The sequence below is a fragment of the Pimephales promelas genome, chromosome 6 (genome assembly GCF_988280905.1).
Source record: "Pimephales promelas chromosome 6, fPimPro1.hap1.1, whole genome shotgun sequence".
NCBI lineage: Eukaryota > Metazoa > Chordata > Actinopteri > Cypriniformes > Leuciscidae > Pimephales > Pimephales promelas.
Genome location: NC_142774.1, coordinates 6,687,932 through 6,714,269, shown reverse-complemented (window position 1 = coordinate 6,714,269; position 26,338 = coordinate 6,687,932). Strand labels below are relative to the sequence as shown.

At 39.0% G+C, this 26,338-nt stretch overlaps 1 protein-coding gene across 10 annotated transcripts in view; it reads left to right on the top strand.

Moving 5' to 3' along the window:
• Window positions 1-25,187, top strand: part of pnpla6 (patatin-like phospholipase domain containing 6) — a 32,488-nt gene extending 7,301 nt beyond the window's left edge. For 4 of the 10 annotated variants that reach the window (XM_089132026.1, XM_089132023.1, XM_089132024.1 and 1 more), the window contains 32 exons: window positions 448-535; window positions 658-829; window positions 1,254-1,394; window positions 1,498-1,657; window positions 2,949-3,029; window positions 3,271-3,399; window positions 3,496-3,576; window positions 3,673-3,802; window positions 4,143-4,217; window positions 4,960-5,063; window positions 6,139-6,306; window positions 6,423-6,500; window positions 7,106-7,311; window positions 8,119-8,250; window positions 8,849-8,972; window positions 9,902-10,091; window positions 10,228-10,377; window positions 10,548-10,611; window positions 10,684-10,852; window positions 12,519-12,701; window positions 12,785-12,903; window positions 13,362-13,518; window positions 13,633-13,749; window positions 13,899-13,968; window positions 16,106-16,222; window positions 19,583-19,699; window positions 20,899-21,047; window positions 22,117-22,269; window positions 22,365-22,481; window positions 22,577-22,664; window positions 22,774-22,928; window positions 23,030-25,187. In XM_089132026.1, coding sequence (XP_088988152.1) covers window positions 448-535; window positions 658-829; window positions 1,254-1,394; window positions 1,498-1,657; window positions 2,949-3,029; window positions 3,271-3,399; window positions 3,496-3,576; window positions 3,673-3,802; window positions 4,143-4,217; window positions 4,960-5,063; window positions 6,139-6,306; window positions 6,423-6,500; window positions 7,106-7,311; window positions 8,119-8,250; window positions 8,849-8,972; window positions 9,902-10,091; window positions 10,228-10,377; window positions 10,548-10,611; window positions 10,684-10,852; window positions 12,519-12,701; window positions 12,785-12,903; window positions 13,362-13,518; window positions 13,633-13,749; window positions 13,899-13,968; window positions 16,106-16,222; window positions 19,583-19,699; window positions 20,899-21,047; window positions 22,117-22,269; window positions 22,365-22,481; window positions 22,577-22,664; window positions 22,774-22,928; window positions 23,030-23,110 — 4,065 coding nt within the window. In that variant the 3' untranslated portion in view covers window positions 23,111-25,187. Of the gene's footprint in view, window positions 1-447; window positions 536-657; window positions 830-1,253; window positions 1,395-1,497; window positions 1,658-2,948; window positions 3,030-3,270; window positions 3,400-3,495; window positions 3,577-3,672; window positions 3,803-4,142; window positions 4,218-4,959; window positions 5,064-6,138; window positions 6,307-6,422; window positions 6,501-7,105; window positions 7,312-8,118; window positions 8,251-8,848; window positions 8,973-9,901; window positions 10,092-10,227; window positions 10,378-10,547; window positions 10,612-10,683; window positions 10,853-12,518; window positions 12,702-12,784; window positions 12,904-13,361; window positions 13,519-13,632; window positions 13,750-13,898; window positions 13,969-16,105; window positions 16,731-19,582; window positions 19,700-20,898; window positions 21,048-22,116; window positions 22,270-22,364; window positions 22,482-22,576; window positions 22,665-22,773; window positions 22,929-23,029 lie in introns of those variants that run through there. The other 6 variants (XM_089132028.1, XM_039687578.2, XM_089132025.1 and 3 more) reach the window with 5 other exon arrangements.
• The last annotated feature ends 1,151 nt before the right edge of the window (window positions 25,188-26,338 follow it).

Here is a 26,338-nt window from a genome sequence, read left to right as displayed (position 1 = left end):
AAAAATATTTCATATTCATATTTTAAAAATATTCAAAAATGTGTTATTAATAAATCAAATACTTATATTTATGTATAATTAATTTTGTATAAATATGTATAAAGTATATACATGCATGTGTGTGTATTTATATATACAAAATAATTATACACACTACACACACACATATATTATGTAAACAAACTTTTATTTTGGATGCGATTAATCGTGATTAATCGTTTCCCAGCCCTAATATATATAAATATATATATATATATATATTAGATTAATTATATATATATATATATTAGATTAATTATATATATATATATATATATAAAACTAGCTTTGATTTTTTTCAGATTCAAATTTGAATTCATTATCAATTTTGAAAATGTAATGTAATGTAGTGTTTTGAATTGTGCCCAACCTTGATTTCATGAAACATCACTCTCTCTTTCTGTACAGGTGGTGGGAATCATAATCGGCGCTGGAGTCGCCATCATTCTCATCGCTGTCCTCATATTTTTAGTCCTGCGCAGGATGCAGCTCCGAAGTGAGTTCTGAAAAGCTAATTAGTGAAATTCATATTTATTTTATAACTTTTTTCTAAGCTCTTTAAAATGATCTAGAACAGTCCTATCTTATTTACCTTGTTTGTTTGGTGCGTTTTCTCAGAACTCGAGGCTCAGGAAGCCCCGAAGTATCGTTTTCGTAAAAGGGACAAAGTCTTGTTTTATGGGAGGAAGATTATGAGGAAGGTGTCTCAGTCCACCTCCTCGCTGGTGGGCTCCACCTCCTCCAGGCCCCGCCTCAAAAAGAAGCAGAAGATGCTGAACATTGCCAAAAAGTGAGTTTCTGTAGTAGTCCAAACCCAGACGACTAATTCACCAGTGGTTCCCTCAAGATTTTCCTATGGGATTTTATAATTTCAATTTATGAGGTAAATGCAAATAACTTGCGGTACTTGAATGTTTCGCTCTACAACGTACATTACACACACCCATATTGAAAACGAAAATTTTGACGCTGTTCCCTACGTTTCTAATAGAATAGGATAAGAACGTTTGATGTTTGAGTGTGTGCAGTTTCCGTTGTAGAACAAAATGTGCAAGTATCGTCAACTTATATTTACCACAGACCCTATCTCACTCTTAAATTGAAAAACCCCGGCGAATTAGACTTTTTTTTATGTTATCCCTGCACTGCACTATTTGGTTATTTTTATTGTCTCAGAAGATTGCCAATCATCATGTCATCCCTCTATCCTCCAGAATCCTGCGCTTTAAGAAGGAAGTGCCCACTCTGCAGATGAAGGAGCCTCCTCCGTCAGTGCTGGAGGCAGATCTCACAGAGTTTGACGTGGCAAACTCTCACCTGCCGTCTGAGGTGCTCTACATGCTCAAGAATGTTCGGTACGCTGTGTTACATATGAGTTTTCTCCACTTCGAGAGTGAAAATAGACACTGGATGAAAATGTAAAATATGACATGTATTTGGTGTTTCTCTCTCCCACAGCGTGTTGGGTCACTTTGAGAAGCCGTTGTTTCTGGAGCTGTGTAAACACATGGTGTTTCTGCAGTTCCAGCAGGGTGAATATGTCTTCAGACCCGGTCAGCCTGATAGCAGCATATATGTAGTACAGGATGGCAAGCTGGAATTGTGTCTTACTGGACAGGTGTGTGTATGTGTGTGTGAGTCAACACTGATGTGGCAAAAATTATTACAAGGCACTCGAATATGCATATGTGATTGTTTGCAGGTTTCGTACAAGGTGCTTAAAGGGATAGTTCAGAAGTAAATGTTTGGTATGTTTTAGCTTACCTCAAGGGCATCCAAGATGTAGGAGTCTTTGTTTCCACAGTAGTTTCAATTTTGATATTTTAGGTCAAACCGTTCTTGTCAGTCATATAATGGAGGTCTATGGTCACCACCTCAAAGAGCATGCACAGAGAAGTTCAGATTAAACATGATTTAATGACTCATAAATGTAAGTACACATTGATGGCCTAACAAGCAGTTTGTGTGAGAAAACGAACAGTATTTATATCGTTTTTACCTCTTGTAACCACAGCCACGTCCAAGTGATCTGAAGTTGATATTGTTGATATATCGAAATCGTCTTCCATTGCAATTTCCTGTATATCTAAATATGTCTAGATCTTCACAGTGAAGGGCAACACTTCCGAAATCTCTGTGGAAACAATAAGTGACATACACATGCGAGAGATCTGAAAACCAAAATTGAAACTGAAATTGAAAACCAAAAACATTAGAGCTTGAAATGTCTTTGAATTTAATTTTACAGTATCTGTACGAAACCTGTGTTGTGTGTGTGTGTGTGTGTGACTCACCCAGTTTTGTTTTTGTATAATTGATATACTATTATATATTTTGAATTAGTTTTTTATATTTATTATATTTTCTGTATTCGTTTACATTTAATTTTTTTATTTAATTTTAGTAAATGGTTGTGTTTTTGTCATTTTTATTATTTTTGTTGATATGTCTGTATTTTTAATTCAGTTTTAGTTATTTTAATACTTTAACACAATTTTCAGTTAACTTTTATTTTATTTCTTTTTTTATCAAAAATTTTAATTTATTTCTATTTTAGGATTTTATTTCTATTTTATTAAAAAATCTTGGTCCCACTTTATATTAGGTGTCTTTAACTACTACGTACTAACATTTAAACATTTTACATGTTTTTACATTGTACTTGCATGTAGTTACATGTGTAATTACAGCTATAATTATAGTGTTGACTCTTCTCTTCCCTTTTACCTGCCGACCTTAAACATGCCTAAACCTATAACATGAACACAATAAGTACACTGTACTTATTTTTTGGATGTAAGTACATAGTTGTTAAAGACACCTAATATAAAGTGTGACCAACATTTTTTTTTTATGATTTTAGTTTTAGTTAATAATAACTCTGGACCTCTCTCTCTCTCTGTCATTAGGATGGGAAAGATGGAGTGGTCAAAGAGGTTTACCCTGGAGACAGTGTTCACAGTCTACTTAGCATCCTTGATGTCATCACAGTGAGTCACACCCACAATTCCTTTCTCCGTGTAACATGATTATTTAATAAAATGCATTAAATTACCATTTAATTTCTCTCTTTTCCATATCCTTTCCTGTTCCTGTTAATATTCCCTTAAGAAGGTCAAATAGCCATTTCTGTTGGGGAAAAAAAAATCAGTGCTCACATGAGATTACATATTCTGGATATTATGCATAATTCAAGGAGGAAAGTGGTTTGAACGTTTGTGTGTATTTCAGGGTCACCAGAGACCGTATAAAACCGTCTCTGCGAGAGCGGCAGAAGTGTCCACTGTCCTCAGATTGCCTGTTGACGCCTTTCTGTCCATCTTTGAGAAATACCCGGAGAGTCTTGTGCGAGTGGTTCAGGTCTGGCTTTATGAGACCGTTTAGAAGATTCTGTTGTTATCTGTAAGGAAACCGGATGTAATTGAGAATGTCCTTCCTGTTGTGTCATCCCTGCAGATCATCATGGTCCGTCTTCAGAGAGTGACCGTTCTGGCCCTGCACAACTATCTGGGGCTCACCAATGAACTCTTCAGCCATGTGAGTCAACACACATACAGTCGATGCACACACACTTTCTTTCTCATGATTGGCTGTGTAAGTGTTTTTCAACACTTTCTGTCTGTCTTCCTTTAGGAAATGCAGCCTCGTCCCTCTCCTCTCTCTCCTCATCCGACACGCTCCAGTCCCGTGCGACACAGCAAACGCTTCGGCAGTCTCACCGTTCCTGATAAACACCGCGAAGCCGCTGTCCAGAATGTTGGTGGTGAGGCATAATATCATAGTTATCACTTATTTATTTACATGTAAACTGTTTTCTTTTACTTTAATGCAAGTATAGTACTTATATTCTCTACTGTGAATCAATTAATGAGAATCTAATGAATAATATCACAATGCAAAACATTTTACTAAGTCCTAAAAATAGATTGATTAAAAAAGTAAAATATTTTTAATTTGGCTGTGAAACGATTCCTCGCGATTAATCGCATCCAAAATAAAAGTTTGTGTTTACATAATATGTGTGAACTGTGTTTAATTAATTTGTACATATAAATACATACACATATATATATTTAAGAAAAAAATTGTTATTTCTATTGCAGATGGGAATCATGGGAAGGATGGCAACACTATACCAACCCTCAGTAGGACCATATCCATGCCAGTTGACATCGCGGGTAAGTGCTTGTGTTTTACAAAAAAATTGTAGTTCAAATAAATTAACTTTCTGTTCATCAAAGAATCCTGAAAAACTAAAATATTAAGCAGCACAACTGTTTTCATTATTGATGATGTTTCTTGAGCAGCAAATCATCTTATTAGAATGATTTCTGAAGGATCATGTGATACCGAAGACTAGAGTAAAGATGCTGAAAATACAGCTTTGATCACAGGAATAGAAAATTGAAAAAAATGTTGAGTTTATATAATATAGAAACATCATGAAATGCCGTATGTACAACACGCCAATTCGTATTTCCATTTTTGGCGTGCTATCAACACACATAATCGCTTTTCAGCGTGTTTATGAACGCCGTTGACTTAACGTTATTACTATATATATAAATCTATGAGCTACCCCAACCCCGTCCCTAAACCTACCCGTCACTGGGGTTAATACCATTTATGAGTCTTCCCCTACCATCCTAGGAAAAAAATATCACTCCCCAGATGTAGATCTACATTTTGCTTCGTTTCGCTCGGACATTTAACGGCGTGTTAACATTTAACATACACGCGGAATCACTCGAACATTTAACGGCGTAGACATACACACGGATAGCTCAAAATGCGTATAGACAATGCCACTTGACTTGAAAGTGGCGTGTATGATTACGCAAAAGTAATGATGTCATGTTGTGCTGTCATACTTGCTGAACATTTCATAACCTCTTGTTGTTGTATATGTGTGTGGTACAGGAATGCAGAAGAGTCTGCGTTCAGATTTCGACATGGCATACGAGAGAGGCCGTATCTCTGTATCTGCGGAAGATGGAGCACCCACTCCGCCTGCTTTCACGCGAGTGAGTTTTTTACACATATTTTAACATATTAACAACATATTTTGTATTACAGTATCAGGAGTCTAATGATAGTCATCATTTAGAATAAGACGTAGAAAAAAATTGCATCTTTTGATTTTAGGTTGAAATGTGCCAGACAGAAAGATTTGAAACATAGGGCTCTATCTTGCACCCGGCGCAAATGACTTCGTACACTGACGCATGTCTCATTCCTATTTTGCACTCGTGCAAAGCAGACTTTTCCCTCCACAGATGCATGTCAGTAAACTAATAAATGAACTTGCGTTGGCGCAAAAAGGAGGCGTGTTTCGGCTCAAACATTCCCTAGTGCTATTTTGCAGTTCCAGAAAACAATTGCGCCACTGACCAGTGACCAGTCAGTGACGCTTTGCGCGTTGTTCATAATGCTATTTTAAGCGCGCATGCTTGGCCATAATGTAGCGGGTGCACAACGCGAATACACTTTGAATCTCTCATCAACGCAGATGCAGCGGTTTTTATTTTTTACAAATCATACATTATAACAAGGAAACTTATTAACACATGAGGGAAATCATTGTGGTGTCCATGAAGATGTAAAAAAATGTAGGCCTAAATCTAGCTTACATATTTACCTAATTTTTTTATGCTAATTGTATTAATGACGGATCAGACCTGTTTGCCCAATAGTGGCAAGGCGCATATGTATATAATGTTTAACCGACGCTGATTTGGGAGGGTTTCTCCTATCCCCATACAACGTCACTTCTCTGTCTTTCACTGCCTTGACAAGAACGTCGGTCTCCTCGGCTGTGAACGCTCCTGGTAAATTCGCTATAATAAGAACAATCCGCCGTTCAACATGCACACCTGCTCTCAAAGGGTATGTTGGATGATGCTCTGATTGGTTTATTTCACGTTACGCCCAAACCACACCTATTAATAATGCGTCAGGCACAAGAGTCATTAATCCTGCCGGTAAAATAGCAACAGCACCCAAAACCCGCCCACAGTTACTTGCCCTTTGCGCTTGATACTTGATAGGGCCCATTGAGAGTAAAATGTAAAGACATCATGCTTGTTTTCGGTGTCTCAGGAGCAGCGTGAGAGGAAGGTGACGGTGGACGAGGTTCCTTCAGGTGTGTATTTGTATCCTGAGGAGGAATCAGGGATGGAGAACATTTTTTGCCCGTTTCAAGGACGACCTAACGCTACAGTGTTCGAGGAGGCCCAGAAAGAGATTCTCAAACTCATGAGGATCGAGGTACATTATATCTGTGCTTGTTTGGTACAGTTCATTGTCCAGCAAAACGAAGCAGTTTTCTTCTGATTTCTGACGGTCACACCTGTGTCTCCTCATATGCTCTCTTTCATCATCAGGACCCTACGCTGCTCAATGGGAGGGTGACGTTTCATCATGCTAAAGCTGGATCTGTGTTAGCCAGACAGGGAGACCAGGTGCTCATCCTCTCTAATCTCCTTTCCTTTTCTTCCTCTGTTACCCAATTTTGTTGGCGAGCCTTATATCTCTTGTATTGAAGAAATGCTTGTATTTCCTTCTAGCCTAGGACTATGTTCACACTGTCAGTCCCAGTCCGACTATTCCACACTTTGTATCGCCGCTGTTCAGATCAGATTTGTGTGTGCCGTGGCACTCTTTTGTTTTGCAGGATTTCTGCTTTCGTTTCTATGACAAGTAGTTCTTCCTAGGGTACATCAAGAACGACACAACTTTGTTTCTGCAAAGACATCTGATATTTGTATATGTTTATTGTGGCGTGAGGCGAGCAATATAAGCAAAAAAACAAACAATGCAAAATCCAATCAGAGCTGTCAGGATTTCCAGAAATTAGGTTTGATATAAATTTAGCTTGAAACGGATTTGTAAAAATCTGATGATTTTTTTTTGTTTTTGCCATTAACACTTGCTAAATATGATCTGATATGCACAAAAATTGGATTTGAACTGACGGTATGAACAGTTGATTGGTCATCTTTATTTAGTCCCACATTATCACTCCATGTATACTCAGGTTTCTTCTTTGTGATCCTGTTTTCTTTAGGATGTGAGTCTGCATTTCGTCCTCTCTGGCTGTCTTCACGTCTTCCAGAAGATGATCGACAAGCAGGAAGCAGTGTGTCTGTTCGTGACCAAGCCGGGTGAGATGGTAGGTCAGCTGGCTGTACTCACAGGAGAGCCGCTCATCTTCACCATCAAGGCTGAGCGGGACTGCACCTTCCTCAAGATCTCCAAATCCGACTTCTACGAGTGAGTATTTCCATACGGTCCTGCAGCTGATTTGACTCTTTCAGTTTATCGAATGGCACTCTAGCCATTGCAAATCTGGTAGAACTTTATTTACAGTCCTGTTCTGCATGTGCATTTTATAATGACACATATTTTTAGTAATGACACTAATGGCGCTTTTCCACTACACCGTACCAGCTCGACTCGACTCGGCTCGCCTTCGTTTGATTTTCCACTGTGTAAAAGTTGTACCTGTACCTGCTTTATGGTACTTTTTTTAGTATCACCTCCGGCGAGGTTCTGAGCGAGCTAAGACGATACTAAAATGTCACGTGAAAACAATGCCGACTGCTGATTGGTCAGAGAGAATCGTCACCAGATGTACGCGCCAGATGTATCCAGAATAACCCCGCCATTTTTAAATAGTTCGGCCAGAGATAGTTTCTAAACTTACTACTATCGCAACTCGGAAGAATACGCCGTGGTCAAACGAGGAGGTGCAGACTTTCCTTTGTTTGGTGGCCGAAGAGAGGATCCAGCGAGAGCTCGATAGTGCAACGAATAACGAAAGGCATCGCTAAGACGGCCGAGTACTGTTTGTGGCGGTACTGTCCACAATGGAAAAGCGGCATAAATGGGTAACAACTAGGTACTATATACTTAACCTCACCGTGATCCTGTGTAGTTATATTAAATTACTCAGTACTTTCGTGTGTAAGTACACTGTGAGTTAATTGAAAGGTTATTTGTAAAATAAACATGAATCTTATAAGAACATCCATTGAGCAGTTTTTGTAATATTGTCTGTGTTTGTGCTGCCCCCTGTAGGATCATGCGTGAGCAGCCTAGTGTTGTTCTCAGTGCAGCTCACACCGTAGCTATCCGCATGTCTCCGTTTGTACGACAGATGGATTTTGCCATCGACTGGATGGCTGTTGAAGCTGGACGGGCCCTGTATCGGTACCATCACGCTCTCCTATATTTTATTTTTTACTGAACTGAACTGTTACTAATTCATTACTATTTAATTCAGTATTATATTTTCTTTAGCTGACAACAATCACAGGTAATAGTGCAAATGTACAGTGTAATTTCTTTTAATAATTAATAAAGTTGTTGATTTGATCATTAAACTTTTTAATATTTAGAATTATTTATTTTTTATGCTATTATAACCTATCAGATTTTTTATGCAAATGTGCAACAATTTGATTTTTTGTTTCTATTTAAATATAATTTTAATGTAATTCAGACCTCATGTGTTGCAAAGCATCAATACTTCAGTCTTCAGTGTCACGTAATCCTTTAGAAATCATTATAATATACTGATATGGTACTCAAGAAACATTTCTATAATAATTTTTTTTTGTGGAAACCGTGAGGCTTTTTGTAGGATTCTTTGATTAAAAGAAAAGCATTTATTTGAAATAGAAATATTTTGAAACATTATAAATGTATTTACTGTCACTTTTAATTGATTTAATGCATCCCTGCTAAATTAAAGTATTAATTGAATTGAAAAAAACTAATTGGTCATTACATTTGTTGTGTTCTGTAGGCAGGACGATCAGTCAGACTGCACCTATATTGTGCTGAATGGACGACTGCGTTCTGTCATTCGAAAAGCCAATGGGAAGAAAGAGCTAGTCGGAGAGTACGGACGAGGAGATCTTATCGGAGTTGTGAGTAGTAGCCTAGTTTTATGGTCTAATGGTGCGTTCACACCAGACGCGGATAGTGCGTCAGGCACGAGTGATTTCAATGTTAAGTCAATGCAAAGACGCGCTGCGGCACAATAGATGCAAATATGAAAAATTTTCGTGTCAAGTTCGCTCGATTTGAGTGTCTGGCGCGTTAAGCGCGAATGATTTAGTTAGTGTTATTTGTGTATTCACGCGTTTGACGCGAATTCGCGCCTGCCGCCCGAGTTGAAAAATCTGAACTTTGGTGTCAATTTGCGCTGTGTTAACCAATCAGGCCTTGCAGCTTGCTCACGTGGTGAAGTATCTGGATGCTTCGATAAATTATTTTGTAATATGACTAAATACCTGGTGTGGTTCTAATGCACAACAAAGCAAATATTTTATCAGTTAAAACTTTATTTCAATATACGAGACATGTTCATTTTGTATTAAATGTTATTTATTCCATATCTAATGTTAGATTATATGAAATATTATTATAATAAAAAGACAACCAACAACAACATACAAGTTCATTTGGAGTTAATTTTGCTTGCTCATCAAACTGGGCGCGGGACAGGCGGAAGTACCGCTGACAGCGGCAGTCATCCAGGCGCAGCTACTGGAGCGAGCAAATGATGAAACTCGCCAAACGGTTCGCCTCCGAATGGTCCGGTTGACACAAATACGGTGGCGATTATCCCCACGCCGCTGTTCTGCTCTCCATCTTTGATTCTGACACGCGTAAATTTCGCTTCAAACTTTTGTTTTTACACGCGTCAAATTTCGCTCTTGACGCGCGAATGGACTCAAAGTGTATAACTAGACGTGGTAGGCGCGAATTTGACGCACTATTTGTGTCTGGTGTGAACGCACAGTAAGGATTGCTAAACTATGGCTAACCCCAAGTTTTGTATATTTTCTCTCAGGTGGAAGCCTTGACAAGGCAACCTCGTGCCACCACGGTCCATGCCGTGAGAGATACTGAGCTGGTGAAGCTTCCAGAAGGAACGCTCAACAATATTAAGAGAAGATACCCACAGGTGGTGACGCGCTTGATTCATCTGCTGGGGCAGAAGATTTTGGGAAACCTCCAACAGCCCCGTGGACCTTTCTCTAGTACGTTTAGCCCAAAAACCAAAAGTTAATCAGTCAACTCGCTTCAAAAGCGTCAGTAAAGTTCTTGGCAGAGGAGTTATGGTCAGGTCATAATTTTAGGTAAAACTAGTAAACCAATGTCTTTCCTTTTTTCTAGGCACTGCGCTGGGTCTGCCAAGCATGGCGTCCAGTCCGGACGTCACTAACCCAGCCAGCAATCTCTCCACTGTGGCTGTGCTGCCTGTTTGTGATGATGTACCAGTCAATGCCTTCAATTTGGAGCTTAGCCACGCTCTCAGCGCCATAGGTACACTATTGGCATTTAAAGCCCATGATCTAGACACATAATCCAAAGGCACTGATATTTTTCACTTCGAGATAAACTTAATTTCTATTTGAAATGACTTCACGCCAGTGCGTTCTTCAATTTCACTTGAAGTATATCTGGGCCTTAACACATTCTCACTCTTCAATCAGGACCAACGCTGCTGCTAACCAGTGAAATCATCAGAGAGAGACTTGGCGGTTCTGCTTTGGACAGGTATATAAATATGAGATCAGAACGTGTCATTCTCACATCTCATTGTAATCTGAAATACGTCTCTTTTTCTAGCATCCATGAGTACAGGTTGTCAGGTTGGCTGGCCCAGCAGGAGGACATTAATCGTATAGTGCTGTATCAGACGGACAGCGGTATGACCCCGTGGACTCAACGCTGCATCCGACAAGCTGACTGCATCCTCATCGTGGGGCTTGGAGACCAAGAACCTGCACTTGGAGAAGTATTTGTCAAATCTTGTGTTGTTTCTGTCCACATTCATGTGAATGTGTGAGGTGGTGTAGTTGTTGAAGATCAGAGCTGGTAACGCAATGTCGTTGGTTCAAACCTCACAAGATTCATTTTACGTCACCTCGAGCAACCAACTTCAGGTTTTGCAACTTGTCACAACTTGTCCAACATGTCATATTTGTCAGACTCATCTGTCTATAAAGCATATTTTGTATGCCACTAGGCAACATTTTTACACAGAGAGTTCACCGTGGACACAGGTGATCATGCTATTCTGGTGCTATTGGACTTGAGCGCAGCATTTATACTATAGATCACAATATCCTTATGTCCCGTCTCGAACAGTGTGGAGGGATCAAGGGAAATGCTCTAAAATGGATCAATTCATTTTTGTCGAACAGAAGCTTTTCAGTGTGTCTTGGAGAATTTTCTTCTGCCACAGCCCCTCTTAATTTTGGTGTTCCACAGGGATCTATTTTGGGTCCCATTCTTTTCTCTCTGTACATGCTTCCATTGGGCACCATCTTTAGGAATCATGGTGTTTCTTTCCACTTTTTTGCAGACGACACTCAAATTTATCTGCCACTGAAACTGAGGGATTCAGACACACTGCAACCTTTATTTGAATGCCTAACCGACATGAAACATTGGATGTCACTACATTTTTTAAATCTAAATGAATCCAAAACAGAGGTTGTCGTGTTTAGTCCCTCCGATAGGTATGTTACGCAACATTTTAATCTGGAGCCACTGACTTGTTTTCAAAAAATGAATGTAAAAAAATTTGGGAGTTCTATTTGATGGCTCCCTAAAATTTGATAAGCAGGTAAACTCGGTTGTAAAATCTAGCTTCTACCATCTAAGAGTTGTGGCAAAAGTAAAGCCCTGGCTCTCCCGCAAAGATTGCGAAGGGTAATCCATGCATTCGTTTCTACGCGACTTGATTACTGTATTCTCTCTATGTGGGAATTAACCAAAGATCGATCTACCGACTCCAAATGGTGCAAAACACTGCGCTTAGACTTTTGCTGGGTGTATGTAAGCGTGATCATATTACTCCCATTTTAATGTCTCTACACTGGTTTTCTGTTCTATATAGAATTAATTTTAAAATCCTCCAATGGGTTTTTACATCCCTAAATGGATTGGTACTATCGATGAGATTGTAAAGCACTTTGGTCAACTCTGAGTTGTTTTATATAGTGCTATAGAAATAATCCTGACATTGACTAATGGATGTTTCACCAGGAATAATCTTACTTTTTTTAATCAAATATCGAAATTAAGAATCTTGTATAATCGTTGCTATGATGATGAAGAGGGTCAGTTGTTGTTTTTAAATATTAGTGTATGTTACTACTATTTGTTTCTTTTAAAATACATTGATCTTGCCGTGAAAATAGCCATATATGCTGGTATGGCAATAAAAGCAAACAAACAACATGGCTCTTTAATATAGAAGGTGTGGTTTTTAACGGGGTGTAAAAACTAGGAATTGGGAATTCAATCGATATGCTGTCTACCCAAAGATTCACACCCTTAGCGGTCACAGATTTGTGTTCGAATAGCTCCAAACATGGATTATCCAATCAGAATTTAGATTGAAACTTAATGGTAAAAGGTTCTGTTTGGATTCTCCCATGTTCTTACCTTCTCAGCTGGAGCAGATGTTGGAGAACACAGCGGTACGGGCACTGAAGCAGTTAGTTCTGTTGCATCGCGAGGATGGGCCGGGTCCTTCGAGAACCGTTGAATGGCTAAACATGCGAAGCTGGTGCTCTGGACACCTTCACCTGAAGTGCCCCCGTAGAGTCTTCTCACGAAGAAGCCCCTCTAAACTGGTAAAAAAACAAACATGTTTAGCTTTCTGTTGATTTGCAGAACAAAGATTTTTAGTAACCCTTGTGTTTGTTGTGTTAAACAGCGAGAAGTTTATGAAAAGGTTTTTGAGAAGACTGCAGACAGACACAGTGATTTCTCCCGGTTGGCCAGAGTACTCACAGGAAACAGCATCGCCCTCGTGCTGGGCGGAGGAGGAGCCCGGTGAGCCACATCACGCAATCGTTATACTGCAATTTAAATGCAAACCTGGAAAAATAAAGAGTTTTTATTATTCACTTATTTTCAAATTTTTCAGTGTTACTTTAGTCATACTTGTAGTCTATTATATTTTCTTTATATATTTTCCATAAATTTGTTTTTATTTGTTTTGTTTTGTCATCTGCATTTTTTATTATTATTACTATTTAGATTTTTTTTAAAAATTAAGTTTTTATTTCCATTTGATAATTTTAGTGCTTCAACTTAACATTTTTCATTTCAGTTATATTTCAACTATCAAAAATGTTTTTAGTTTTAGTTAATGATATTAACCCTGGATTTTGGGTAACACTTTAGAATAAAATGAACACTGAAACAAATGTATTGCTCATGTGTTGATGCATGAAGTGACGTTAACAAATGAGACCTTACCGTTTTAAAGTGGTGGTTTAATCTTGCAGGGGCTGCTCTCATGTTGGTGTAATCAAAGCCATGGAGGACACGGGAATTCCCATTGACATAGTGGGAGGAACCTCCATTGGCTCTTTCATCGGTGCTCTGTATGCAGAGGAGAGAAATGCTGTTCGGGTCAAGCAGAGGGCAAGAGAGTGGTCCAAGGTAACGTCGGCTCTGTCCGTCCCCTCACACCTTGCTTTGAGAAATTAGAGAAGATATAAGATCTTGAGGTGAAATCTGATTTTAGTTTGTTTATTCTATTTCTCTTGCCCTCAGGCCATGAACTCTGTGTTTAAAACGGTACTGGATCTTACTTATCCAATCACTTCCATGTTCTCTGGCTCTGCCTTCAACACCAGCATCTCCAAAGTCTTTGAGGACAAACAAATCGAGGTAAGAGGTCACCATAGCTCTTTTAGAGTGCATCGGTTTCATAAATCTAACCCAATGTTTCTGAAACACATATTTTGCTTAATTTAATTCAAAATATCTGATTGAATTAATAAGGGTGATTCTGACCTTGATTGTGCGTGTATTTGAAGGACTTGTGGCTGCCTTACTTCAACGTGACCACAGACATCACAGCTTCTGCTATGCGTGTTCATAAAGATGGTGAGTGACGACTGGACTGTCCTCTTTACTTTCAGCTTTAATGTGGGGTTCCACAGGGTTCCATGTTAGGGGCATTTGACTTCCTGAATGTAAAACATATTTTAAGAATTATTAATCATATAATGATTTAATAATATATTAATTGAATTATCAAATAATCTTAAATGACAGTATCAAATATTGATGTCAAAAGTATAAAACAACAACTTTACAGCAGTGATAAACTGAACACTATTTAAACTTAACTCTGGTAAAAGTCTTTTCAAATGTTTACTATTAGTGTTAACATAACCTTGACTGAAATATGGCATGTTCTGGATGTCTGTTATGAATTTGTAATGATTGCATGCATTAAGAAAGAGGAGTTGTTGCATGAAGGATGTGCAATTTGCCTAAAGGTCTGAAGTAATGGATTGTTTCTAAGGAAAATCTAGAAAATGCCCATTTCATTTTGCATGTTAAAGGGGTGGTTCAGAATTTTGGACATCGGCCTCATTTCCAAGTTAGCCTTAGTGTTATTAATCACTTTTTTTCCCCAAAATTTTCATCCAGTCGTTTCAGTTGCATAGTTCATTGGTGCTAGGCTAGCGCGAGTCAACGATAACTGCTAGCCTGCCATTAAAAACAGTTTTACTCACTCCACAGTACACCAACAGCAAATTAATGATAACGCCGGACTATCGATGTAAATGTCTGTTGAGAGAATCATGTTAAAAATCAAATTACTCTTTCATTTCAATGATCGCATTACATTTACAGGATGATGAAAATTAAAAAAAAAAAGTGATAAATAAGACTAAGGCTAACTTGGAAATAAGCCGCCATGTCCACAATTCTGAACCACCCCTTTAACTCACATTTACACAAGTGAGATGTTAATGCAGTGATTCATTCATTTCCCTCTCTGTGTTTGTCGCATGCATAATAACTATTCACTAATATGCATTTTGGGATTGACCAATGGCTTCCATTATCTCTAGATTCTGGGTTTGGTCCACAAATTCAGTCAAACATGTATTAATCAGATATACTGTAATCTAAGTTCATTCACTCTGGATGAATCAGTTAATGTTCATGACTACAGTTTAGAGCTGTAAAATGCTGGATTTGGGGGCCTTATAATGGTCATGTGGTCATCCTTGATTGCCCAAATGGATTATGGGATAGAATTTGCATGCTTTACTAACTGCAAGGACAAAGCTAGACTCAGTTTCCCACTCAATCCCTTCTGTCTTCCCTTCTGTCTTAACCTGCTTTTGTCATACAGTAGGAACGGCTAATCTCACATTCATTCCCGTCCTTTTCACACATCTTGATCTCACTGTTTCTTTCTATTATATTCTAAATGCCCATCATGTCAAAGTAAACCCCTTTAGCTGTTGTAGAAGGTAAAACCTCTGTTAGTACTGTCTGTAGGATCCAGAACGCATTCCCATTTGCTTCCCCCTGCTCCGTTAATGTCGTTTCCTCCTCATTCTGCTGTAGTAGCATTGCTTAGGCTCTTCTAATTCTCACACTGCACAAAAAAAGGACTTTTCTGCTTCAGTATGCCTTCACTCAGCCGTGGATGTTGGTCAGGGTGTTAATGTCTTATATTCAAGCAGTTTCTACATGTTAGAGTAGATAATTGTATATTAGGCCCCCTGTCTTTGTAATCAAGTGACCCTCAAGAAACACAAATCACTGTTGTAGTTTTGTAAGAGGTTCAAGATCAAGGAACAAGTTGCAACATCATCATATATGCAGTTTCATGTCCTGTGTGCCGCAATACTTACAACAGCCTGCATATCGCTCACTTCTGCTCTAATCTGTGTTATTTGTCCATGTTGGCATGGCTTAGATTATCATCTCTAATTAATGCAATTTTTAGCTTTCAGCTTTCTTTCCCTCTTTTATTAGGAAACCAGTTATGTTGCAATCTACTTTTAAGTTTGTTTGTAATGATTAGAATAGGATGTCGGATTGGCATAGCCAGATCTCAACATGATGTCCATGAAACTACGGAGAGTTATCTGAGAATTTTGGGTCCCCAACTCATTCTCACTCATCTGTGTCCTGTTGTTTACTGTCCCTCCCTCCTCTGTCTCTCTCCACGTCTTGTCCAGTTTTGATTTACTCTCCATCTTCATTTTGCCAGGCTGTGTTTGGCGCTATGTTAGAGCCAGTGCCTCCTATACCCCTTATCTGCCTCCTCTCTGCGACCCCAAGGACGGCCACCTCCTCGTGGATGGTTGCTATGTTAACAATGTCCCAGGTCAGGATTCTGCCCCCTTTCCCCCCTCCACCAACTTCCAGAAGCCAAAAGGAGGTTATAAGAAAAAAAAAAAAAAACAATATCCCTGCGACAACCAACCACTCAGTTACCCTTTGCTTTTTATCGTCTCTTGTACTGTTTAAAAAAAGAATTAACCCCCTGCTTACATTGGGAACCCATGGCTTGGAAGGAATATGGGATAGTATTCAATGAGAGAAAGAATAGAGGAGAGAGACTGTGCTTTCATAGACATTACATTCGGCTGAATCTTGCGAAAAACATGTTCAGGTCTCATTATATCCCAATCAAAAGAAAAAAGAAAAGATACTTTATATTGCATAAATAAAATAAAGCCTATTTTAGTTTTTTTTGTGTTTTTTATTTGTATTTTTTATGGCAATTAAGCACAATTATCCCACATATTCTCATGACCATAATGTTTCTGGATATTTTATGCAATTTCCATTATTGTTATTAGATTTTTATTACTGCAATACAGCATTTCTTTTTAAATAAAACCACTATATACTGTATATAATATTTTTTTGTGCTTTATAGCCATGAGTAGTACAAAATGGGCTTAATGGTAGTGGAATAGGCTTCATTTTCTTTTAGTAAAATATAAATTTCTTTTCTTTTTTTAGGATTAAATATGAACCCTCGTAATTTCAGTTTCATAAGATTCAGCCATTCACTCTTAGGAACACTAGGTGCAAAATTTACATTTTGTAATGTCCCAAACTCTTGCCTCTTCTAAAGGACACTTTTCTTACACTAACTCCTATCATTGGATTTCACGTGCACACTGTCATCTGATGGGTCTGATTTCCTTTTTTCCCTTAATTTCCATTTGCTTTTTCAGTCGACGTACGGTTACAAATGTGCATATGTGGTTATTTTTACAGCAGCATTTATTTATTTTTTTGTAATTTGATGTTTCAATTTGCATTAATAGGTTAACAGTAAGCTTCTGGAGAATATGGCATAGTTAAATTTAAAATTATTTTTGCTGGGGTTGTCATTCACAGAGATATTAATAAGGTACTTTATTAATAAGGTCTCTGTGTCAGGATGGTGAATATTGTCTCTAGTGTCAATTGCTCTAGCTAAACCACTGCATGATTATGTTGATTTGCATTAAGCTACAACCAACATTAATGATGCGATGTGGCTTTTGGTGTTGACAAGGTTAATGATGGCTTTCCTTTTCGTTTTTTTTTTTCTGCCTCCTGTAGATACTTGCGTCATAGTTTTTCTGTTCAGGCTGATGTATCTTCCCATGCACTTCTATCAGGCACAAATCACATTTATTCGTCCCATCTACCTTGAGCTTGGCTGTCATCAGCACACCAAACACACTTTGTGCATGTTATTGCATGTGTATCTATTGCAGGCTGCTATTCTACATGTATAAAGTATTTATGAGGTCAAGGGTTACTGGGAGGTCTTGTTCTGGATCCTACAGCACTGCTAGCTACATAGGCTAACCTATAAGGAATTATTAGGAAACTCATTAACATCGCCCCCATCCCACCAAATTTCAACCGAGGGGGCCCAGACACAACTGGCTCTGGGAGGACAAGCACTTTTCCCCCACTTCACTGGGAATGACACAATGTTGTTTCACCTTTATCATTGGGCACTCTTTTTGCTTAAAAGTAGTTCACCCCAAAATTAAAAATCTGTCATTATCTACTTTATCAAATGTGAAGGTGAGTAAATAGAGTACTGAAGTGATGACAAATATTTTGTTGGCCAGCCAAGAAGTTAACCCTGTTTTTTTTTTCCATCGGCTTTTGGATTATTGCTGAAAATATGCTTTGTAACTCAACAAAAGTTCATGATTATTGCACAATCGGTTCATCTTGATTATCTTCACAAACGAACACAACATTAATGAATTTTGAAGCCTCGTCGGGAATAAAAATTTAAATGGAGGCTTCAATAGAGTGTCAAAGTTATGATGTCTTTCTGTAGGCCAAACGCGGAAGTGAGTTAGCATTTTAGCACTACCGGTTCCCTCGCTCTATGGGATTTTTGAATGGGTTTTTGCTAAATCGCCTGAAATAAGGTCTGTGGTGAACAAAGCCACCAAATATTTTCACGTTTTGATCTATGACATAAAACACACAGTTATAACCTGCTTGTGTTTTTTTTAACCTTTATTGTGTCTGCTTGTGTTTTTAAAAAACTTTATATAGGCTACAAAATGTATAAATTTTGGATTAACTTAATAATAGTAAAGATTATCGTGATAGACAAAACGTGTAAGGGTCACAACTCTTTGTTGAACACAGATCTTATTTTTTGCAATTTTCCAAAAGTCTAAGGGGAAAATGCATAGCTTTTCAATCGAGGGAACCCATGCGCCGCTGGCTTCCGAGTTGTCCTACAAAATGACATCATCACTTCGGCACTCAATGTCTCCACCATTAAGCTTCTTGTTTAAAAAAATTCTCTGAAAGTTTTCCCTCAAAAGCATGATTATGAACACCGTGAAAGCTAGTGAGAAGATGAGTTTTCCTGTTCAGCTTGATGCTGTCCCTGTCAATCTCTGTAGTCCCATTTAGACCCTTGTTAGCCTATTTCAAGACAAGTAAAATGATTTTTAAAAAAATCACACGGAGGTATTTGTATCGAAGAATAAAACGTGAAAATATCTTCGTGTTCATTTGTGTCACAAATACCGGATTTCAGGCATAAAAAACATTGGCTTCACGACGATGGAATTGAACTTGCTAAAATGCAAACTCATTTCTGGGTTTTGGCCAACAAAAATGCATCGCTGTATAGTGACAGAGTGTTCAATTTTGGGTGAACAATCTCACATGTCGAATGCACTTGCCTCTCTCGATTTATCTCTCTCCTTCCAACCCATGTCACTGTCACGCCTCTCCTAACACCTGCTGGTTGAGTCTGGTACTGCAGGCGGGAACAGGCTGGCATTGCCCAATATGTTCACTGTTCACTGACTGTCTTTGAACTCTGTCTCCTCAAGGCTCTCTGCCCTAAAAATACATCATTATTGTCATGAAATCATTAAAGATGAAAATAAGTGAATTCATTGTTTGAATTGGTGCAAATTAGACATTTTTGTTCGAAACAAAGGCAGAGTTGAAAGATAAGTCAGCCTTACCTCATGGGTGTTTACGTCTGTCAAGGTCGGGTTCACTGTATGAGGTAGGCCAAACTAAACCACCGCACACCGTCCTTGGGGTGACCATCACTGTATATCCCTGCTGGTCTGTGCGCTACTAACCAAAAATGTGACTTCAGGGTCACCTCCAAACGCGGCTGGGGCATTACGTATACGTTCTTTAGACGTTATTAAGAGGTTATTGTCCCCTCCCGGTGTGGTAGGCTCCCTGTGGCGCTATGTCAGGGCGAGCATGACCCTTTCCGGGTACCTGCCACCCCTCTGCGACCCTAAAGATGGGAACCTGCTCATGGATGGAGGATACATCAACAACCTGCCAGGCAAGTACGCCCCAGAGAGAGGGCCACTGGGGCCAGAAACGCAATCTAGGTTGGACAATTACTTAGTTTTTGGCTTTAAAGAGCTATGTGGCTCTAAGTAAGTATAATGTGATTTTCTTTGTAATACTGAGGGTAGTATGAGTGGTTTTGCTTTATCCAATTGAACTCAGAATATCTATTTTAATTTGCTAATTGGTCAATTTGGCATCTGGGAGATTTCCAGTACATTTTGAATTGCTGTTGTATTTTGGACGAACAGTTTATGAATTGTTCAGAGACAAATGGATAAAGTTTTGCAGGGATAGGATGGTGTGGACAAAGATGGTCAGTTGTTTGACCTCTAGTCTTCACCACCTATTTAAAATTGAATTTTGATCAGATTGTAAATGTCAGTGATTGTAATTTGATGATGTTGTCTGGTGTATGATTGGTCTTTAAATGGGATTATAAATATTTGATGATGTCTCTTCTTTCCAATATAAATGAGTGCAATTTAATACATTTCAATGAAAAAGAAAAGAATAGAAAAATGTCCCTAAACATCACCAGACAGCAACAGCAACAGCGTAAAGTCCTTGAGTTTGCAGTGCAACATAATAGGAAGAAAGACAAAGTTCACATAGTTCAGATGTTGCATTTCAACTTGGGGCATTTCGATTAAGGGGAAAAAGACAAGATTTTGCATGTGACATTTCATGTTATTATTTGATCTGATATATTTCACAGCAATCAAGCAGTTTGCACTGCCAAAGACAAAATGATTCCATGCATGAAGAACACCTCAGGTCCTGTGTTTTATCCCTCTGAACATGTAAAGCTAATTGGAAAGATCAATATTTTGTAATGCACAACTTACTTTTTAATTGGGCCATCATTGATTGTCTTTTTCCATCCTTTATTTATCTTGAACACCTGCCAGGCTGTTTCACCACAACTCTCATGCCGCGAAAGCTTTTACGTATCATTTCGTTTAAAAATGTCTTACTTTTGAACATGTTTATTCGGTCATATTCCTGATGAAAATAGCAGCTTTCCAATTTTGGGTTTGGTGAAACAGTGTTGATTGGTGATCAGTTATTACTGTCTGAAATATTAACGGTACTTTGATTCTTCCCGCTACCTTCTGGATGTCTGTCTTTGTGTGTGTGTGTGTGCGTGTGCATTTGTTTGCATTCAACTGGCATTGTAACGCCCTGCAGCGGACATAGCTCGTAATATGGGCACAAAAACGGTCATCGCCATTGATGTGGGCAGCCAGGATGAGACTGATCTCTGTAACTACGGTGACAGTCTTTCTGGCTGGTGGTTACTATGGAAACGAATCAACCCATGGGCAGAGAAAGTGAAGGTGGGTCAATATTGTTGGATGTTAAATGTAAAAAAATGTATCCGATAGCCGATTACTCAGGCCCTGTTTACACGAGAACGCTCGAGGGGTGAAAACGTAAAAATATTTTATCGGACGTGCCTTTCATTTACACGGCGTTTTTAGGGCTTAAAAACGCAAAAAAGTGAAACCACCCTCCAGAGTGGAAATCTTAAAAATGCTCCATCGTCGCGTTCCCGTATAATGGGGCTTTCACACAGGACGCAGAATGCGCTGCGCTGGCCACTGGGTTGAGCGTTGCCCTTCATATACAATGTGATTTGCGCTGCGCAATGCCATATGATATTATATATATACATTATAATATATTATAAATATATTAAAACACACCTGACAAGCCAACTTTTCCGACAATGTTAAAATAGTATCCTACAGCTCAGGAAATTTTGACACTATTAGCCGTTCATCCATTTTGATTTCCGTGTTTGTTTCTATGTCCCGTTTCTATCGGCCTTGCTGATAATAGTCAGAGCGCAGCGGCAAAAGTTAAACTATTTTGAACTTTGACCGCGGCGTGCGCGCGAGCAAGTCAATGGTGCACACCACTGCGCTTGGGTCAACGTGGCATCAAAACATCTTCGCACGGCGCAAGCCATTGAAATGAATGGGTTTCATAGCGCAGCGCATTCCGCGCCCTGTGTGAAAGCCCCTTAAAATGTAAAAACGCAAAAGTCTGCTAGACAGTGAAGGTTGTACGCAGGTGCGCGGATATGGTGTTGTTGTGTGGCAGTGCTTCACATCGCCACCTAGCCGTCTGGAGTGCATACAACATCGAATTTCACACACTTTTGCGTCACCATATGCACACGGATTTCCCAACCATAACGCTCGTCTAAACGCAGAATAAAAAGTGATAACACAACGCCACTTTTTTGTTTCTGTGTAAACATAGCCTCAAAATGATATCTACCGATTCTGATTGTGTTTAGGGAAAAAAAAAAATCTCTCCAAATGAATGCTGTAAACTATATACAGGAAAGCCTCTCATTTGGTACATCATTGTAATAATAGAGGTTCCTCTGTCTTTCAGGTGCCTGACATGGCAGAAATCCAGTCCCGTTTGGCCTACGTATCCTGTGTACGACAGCTGGAACTTGTCAAGAAGAGTGCATACTGCGAGTACATTCGCCCACCCATCGACCGCTTTAAGACTATGGACTTTGGGAAATTTGATGAAATCTATGTAAGAACACAAAAGCCCATATCTATAATAAGATATAGCCGAGTAGTAAATGACCTCCCACAACGGCATAATGAAAGTTTTCTGTCGTCTTTCAGGATGTGGGTTACCAGCATGGTAAACTGGTGTTTACTGAGTGGGCTCGTGGGGACATCATTGACAACATGCTGAAAGACCATCGCTCAGCGGACTATAATGACAGCAAGAAGACCGATGTGAGCTTTCTTAGTACTCATTTAAACAAGTCATCATTCAATTACCCTTTTTTGACTATTAACATCATTCTCTTGTGATTGGCTGTTTGTTTCAGTCGTGCCCGTGTCCTAGTGCAGACTTCACTGATCTAGCTGAAATTGTGTCCAGGATTGAGCCAGTACAAAGCTACTTAGGAGCTGATGGTCAGTTACCCAGTTACCACATTTCTTCTGCAACTCTTGACAGAGTTAGTATTATAAAATGTATTTGCTATACATTGTACTTCTGGTTAACTGATGTTTCTGTGTCTAGCAGAAGAGTCTGACTATGCGACAGAGTACGAGGAGGATGGGATGGACACAGTGAGAGAGGAAGAGGGTGAGGGTGAGGAAGAAGAAGAAGAGGAGGCTGAAGACCCTGAGGACCAGTCTCCTGGAGAATGGGGACAAAATGGGATATTCACAACAGTGAGTATATATATATATATATATATATTTACCTATTATATGTGGTGTTGAAAGTTAACCCACAGTGAACTAACCTCATAACCGGTGAATATTTTGTGTAGGATGAAGAGAAGACGGTGCGTCAGAGGAAGTACATCACAAGGGACCTCAACATGGACTTCTCTGGAGTGTCAGATTCTTGAAAAGGGAGTAATGCTGGGTCCAGAGGTCAAAGGGCACTAGAAAGAGAAGCAGAGACTCGCCAGTGGCTGAGGAGTGTAAAGATAGATACAGAAGAAAAGACTTCTGAATTAATAAGATTGTGGGGAATTCACCAAAGATACTGTGATTTAGACCCATTAACACTACAATACCCACAACTTGTCACCCAAACTGTGACTCCTCTATTATTGTTATGTTTTGCCTTTTAATTTTTTTTTTTTTTTTTTTTTTTTGGCTCAAGACTCTGCAACAACAGGGTCCAGGAACTATGGGGGCCCACCTCGGCAGAGGAATCAATCCTTGAGAAACTGTGCCACTGAAATAAGGGGCTCTATATCTTTTGAGATATTTTGGTATATTTTACATCTTAAATATCTAAAAGGGAGTTTTATGAGAGTGATGTCTACAATGGCAGCCAGTGTGTACCACTATACTTAATTACTATGTCCGTTCATTTGAGTGTGTGTTGTGCCTGGTTACTGATTTTTATTTAATTCTATTTAATTTAATAATTTTTTATGAGGGTGTGTGTGTGTGTGATCATAACCTGAACATTCATTGGCAACTTCTCCCATAAAATGCCTTCTAGACTGAAAACGGTTTTCCCAGGATGCATTGTTAAAGGTCTGAAGCTGAGAAAAGATGGCATCTGTTCAGAAAGACTTCAGAGGGAGTGATACTGCTTCCTGGAGTCTTGTCTTATTTCCATGACAACGATCAGATTGTAATAATAGATTAGTTTTGATGGTATTTGGCAGAGAGAGGAAGTGAGTATGGAAGTGGTGTTGAAGTGAGAGCGGCAGAGAGAGGAAGTGAGAGTGACAGAGAGGAAGTGAGAGCGACAGAGAGGAAGTGAGAACGACAGAGAGGAAGTGAGAGCGACAGAGAGTGAAGAAGTGAGAGCGACAGAGAGGAAGTGAGAGTGACAGAGAGGAAGTGAGAGTGGCAGAGTGTGGAAGTGAGCAGCAGAGAGAGAGGAAGTGAGTGTGGTAGAGAGATGAAATGAGTGGGGAAGTGAGAGAGACGAATGCAGAAGGCAGGGAGGTTTTATGAGGAGTTTCATATGCTGTGTTCATGCCCTGTCACAATTACTGTAGGGTCAAGATGACAACATGTGACATTTGTGACTATTTGGAGCTGTTCACGTCCTCGGACTGGGAATTATACGTTTCTGTGGTGACACTATCAAGACCTAAATTACTCTGCAGGGCTCAGTTGGTACAAGTAGGAGGTCTGAGAAAAGTCCAATCTTACAAGCTCTACAAGGACGTGAACGCTTTTTAGCGTGGAAGTTGAAACCTTGAAATTCCAGTTATTTCAACATGGTGTGAATGCACCTATCATGCCAAAAATATCTCATATGGATTTGAATGGGTGTTTGTCTTTTTACAGTGTTTTTTCAGCCTTTCAGAAATGTAGAGCTACTTGTGCTTCAGGTAGACGAGGTGGTTGCCTTATTTTGTTATTGCACCTTCACAAAGCAAAAAAAAGAGAGAGAAAATGAACAAAATGGATACCTGTGATATTATACCAGACATGAAGATGTAAGGAGATTAAATTGTCATATTGCTGAATGAGTGCTAGGAATGCAGTATCTAGTACAGGACCAGATTTTCCATGCACTCCAAAGCCAAATGCCATCCTTACCATATTCACCAAACCCAAATGTTGTCCATAATCTATGTATATTTCCCTGAAACCTCACTAAGATGTACAAATTCCTTAATCCTTGATGCTTTTGCTTTGTTTCAGTCCTTTATGCTGAGACATCTTTGTTTTATGTTTATGTGAACTGAACTGAACTTGCCAACTACTATTTAATTTATTTGTTTTACCCCTAGCCTTTTTAAAACACTTTAGAGTTTGTAGAGAATAACGGTAAACATTTTATTTAGCTTGATTAGCCTTTTTGCACTGATGATAATGAAGAAAAAGTTATGAATGTTTAATATGAGAGTCTGTTGAGGGTCAGACAGGTCACATGTGCGACCGCTTCAAGCCTCAGAATTAAAGACTGAATAACGAAATAATGATTAATAAAATCTTATTTAATGCCAACCTGACTAATCCTTTTTTGAAATGTTCCTGTGTGATTATTCATGTCGTTTTGAATTGTAAAGCAACTTTACGTGTGGGAAAGTCTATATAAAATCTTTTCTATTACATTCTTGTCAAAGTACAGATTTAGCTTCTTTTCTTTCTTTTTTAGCAGTACTGTTGATTTTCAACATTGAGATCAACAAGCCTGAGGAAAGGAATAAAAATCTCTTTCGACATGTTTTATCAGAGAACATTCATATTACCTAAAGGCCTGTTTGTGTACGGGTGGTCCAGGTAAACCATAAAATATGGACGAGTAAAACAGCTTATGAATCAAAGAATTATGTTTTTTGAAAATGCAGAAAGTTTTCTGTGAGAGTTGTTTAGGGGTGGGGCCAGGATCAAATATACTACTGGGCAGTTGAATGCTTGAATCTGATTGGTTGTCGAACGTTCTGAGATGTGCTCGAGCCCTTTTTCAAAATGAATCAAGTGTTCAAAACTTCTCAAACAAATATTAATGATAGTATTGTGGTCAATTAAAAAAATGCGTTTGATTATAATTGACATGACACTGTACCCTACTTTTATGGTGTCGTTGCCATAACACGTTGCGTCACTTGTATGTGACTGTCTTGACTCACTGAGGATGTCAGTGTACACATCATGTATAACTTAGGTATTCCACAGTCTGGAATCTAGAGCGAGCGCGCATGCGAGACAGAGACATGTGCTCCGAACCGCGTAGCGCGCGCACGGCAGAGAGGGAAGGCGAGCGAGAGATGTTGATTGTGCAAAGAGCATCCTAATCTAAAAACAGGCCTTTAGTCCTACACACAAGAGCGTTTAAAGGATTAGTTGACTTTTAAAAAAAACTTTAGCTGGTAATTTACTCACCCCCATGTGACGTCATCCAAGATGTCCATGTCTTTCTGTAGTCTCCCTGAAGAGGGGAACATAGAAATATTATCACGACAGACACTTGTTGCGTTTCCCTCAAATCTCTGTATTATGAGTAGGGAAATTACGGTAACACTTTATTTTAAGGTGCTTGTAATAAGCAGTAATTAACAGTTAATAAGACACCTATACGACCTTATAAAATGCATATAAGCATTAACTACTTCATATAAGGGTTAATTAAAGCACAAGACGAACCCGGAGAGGCA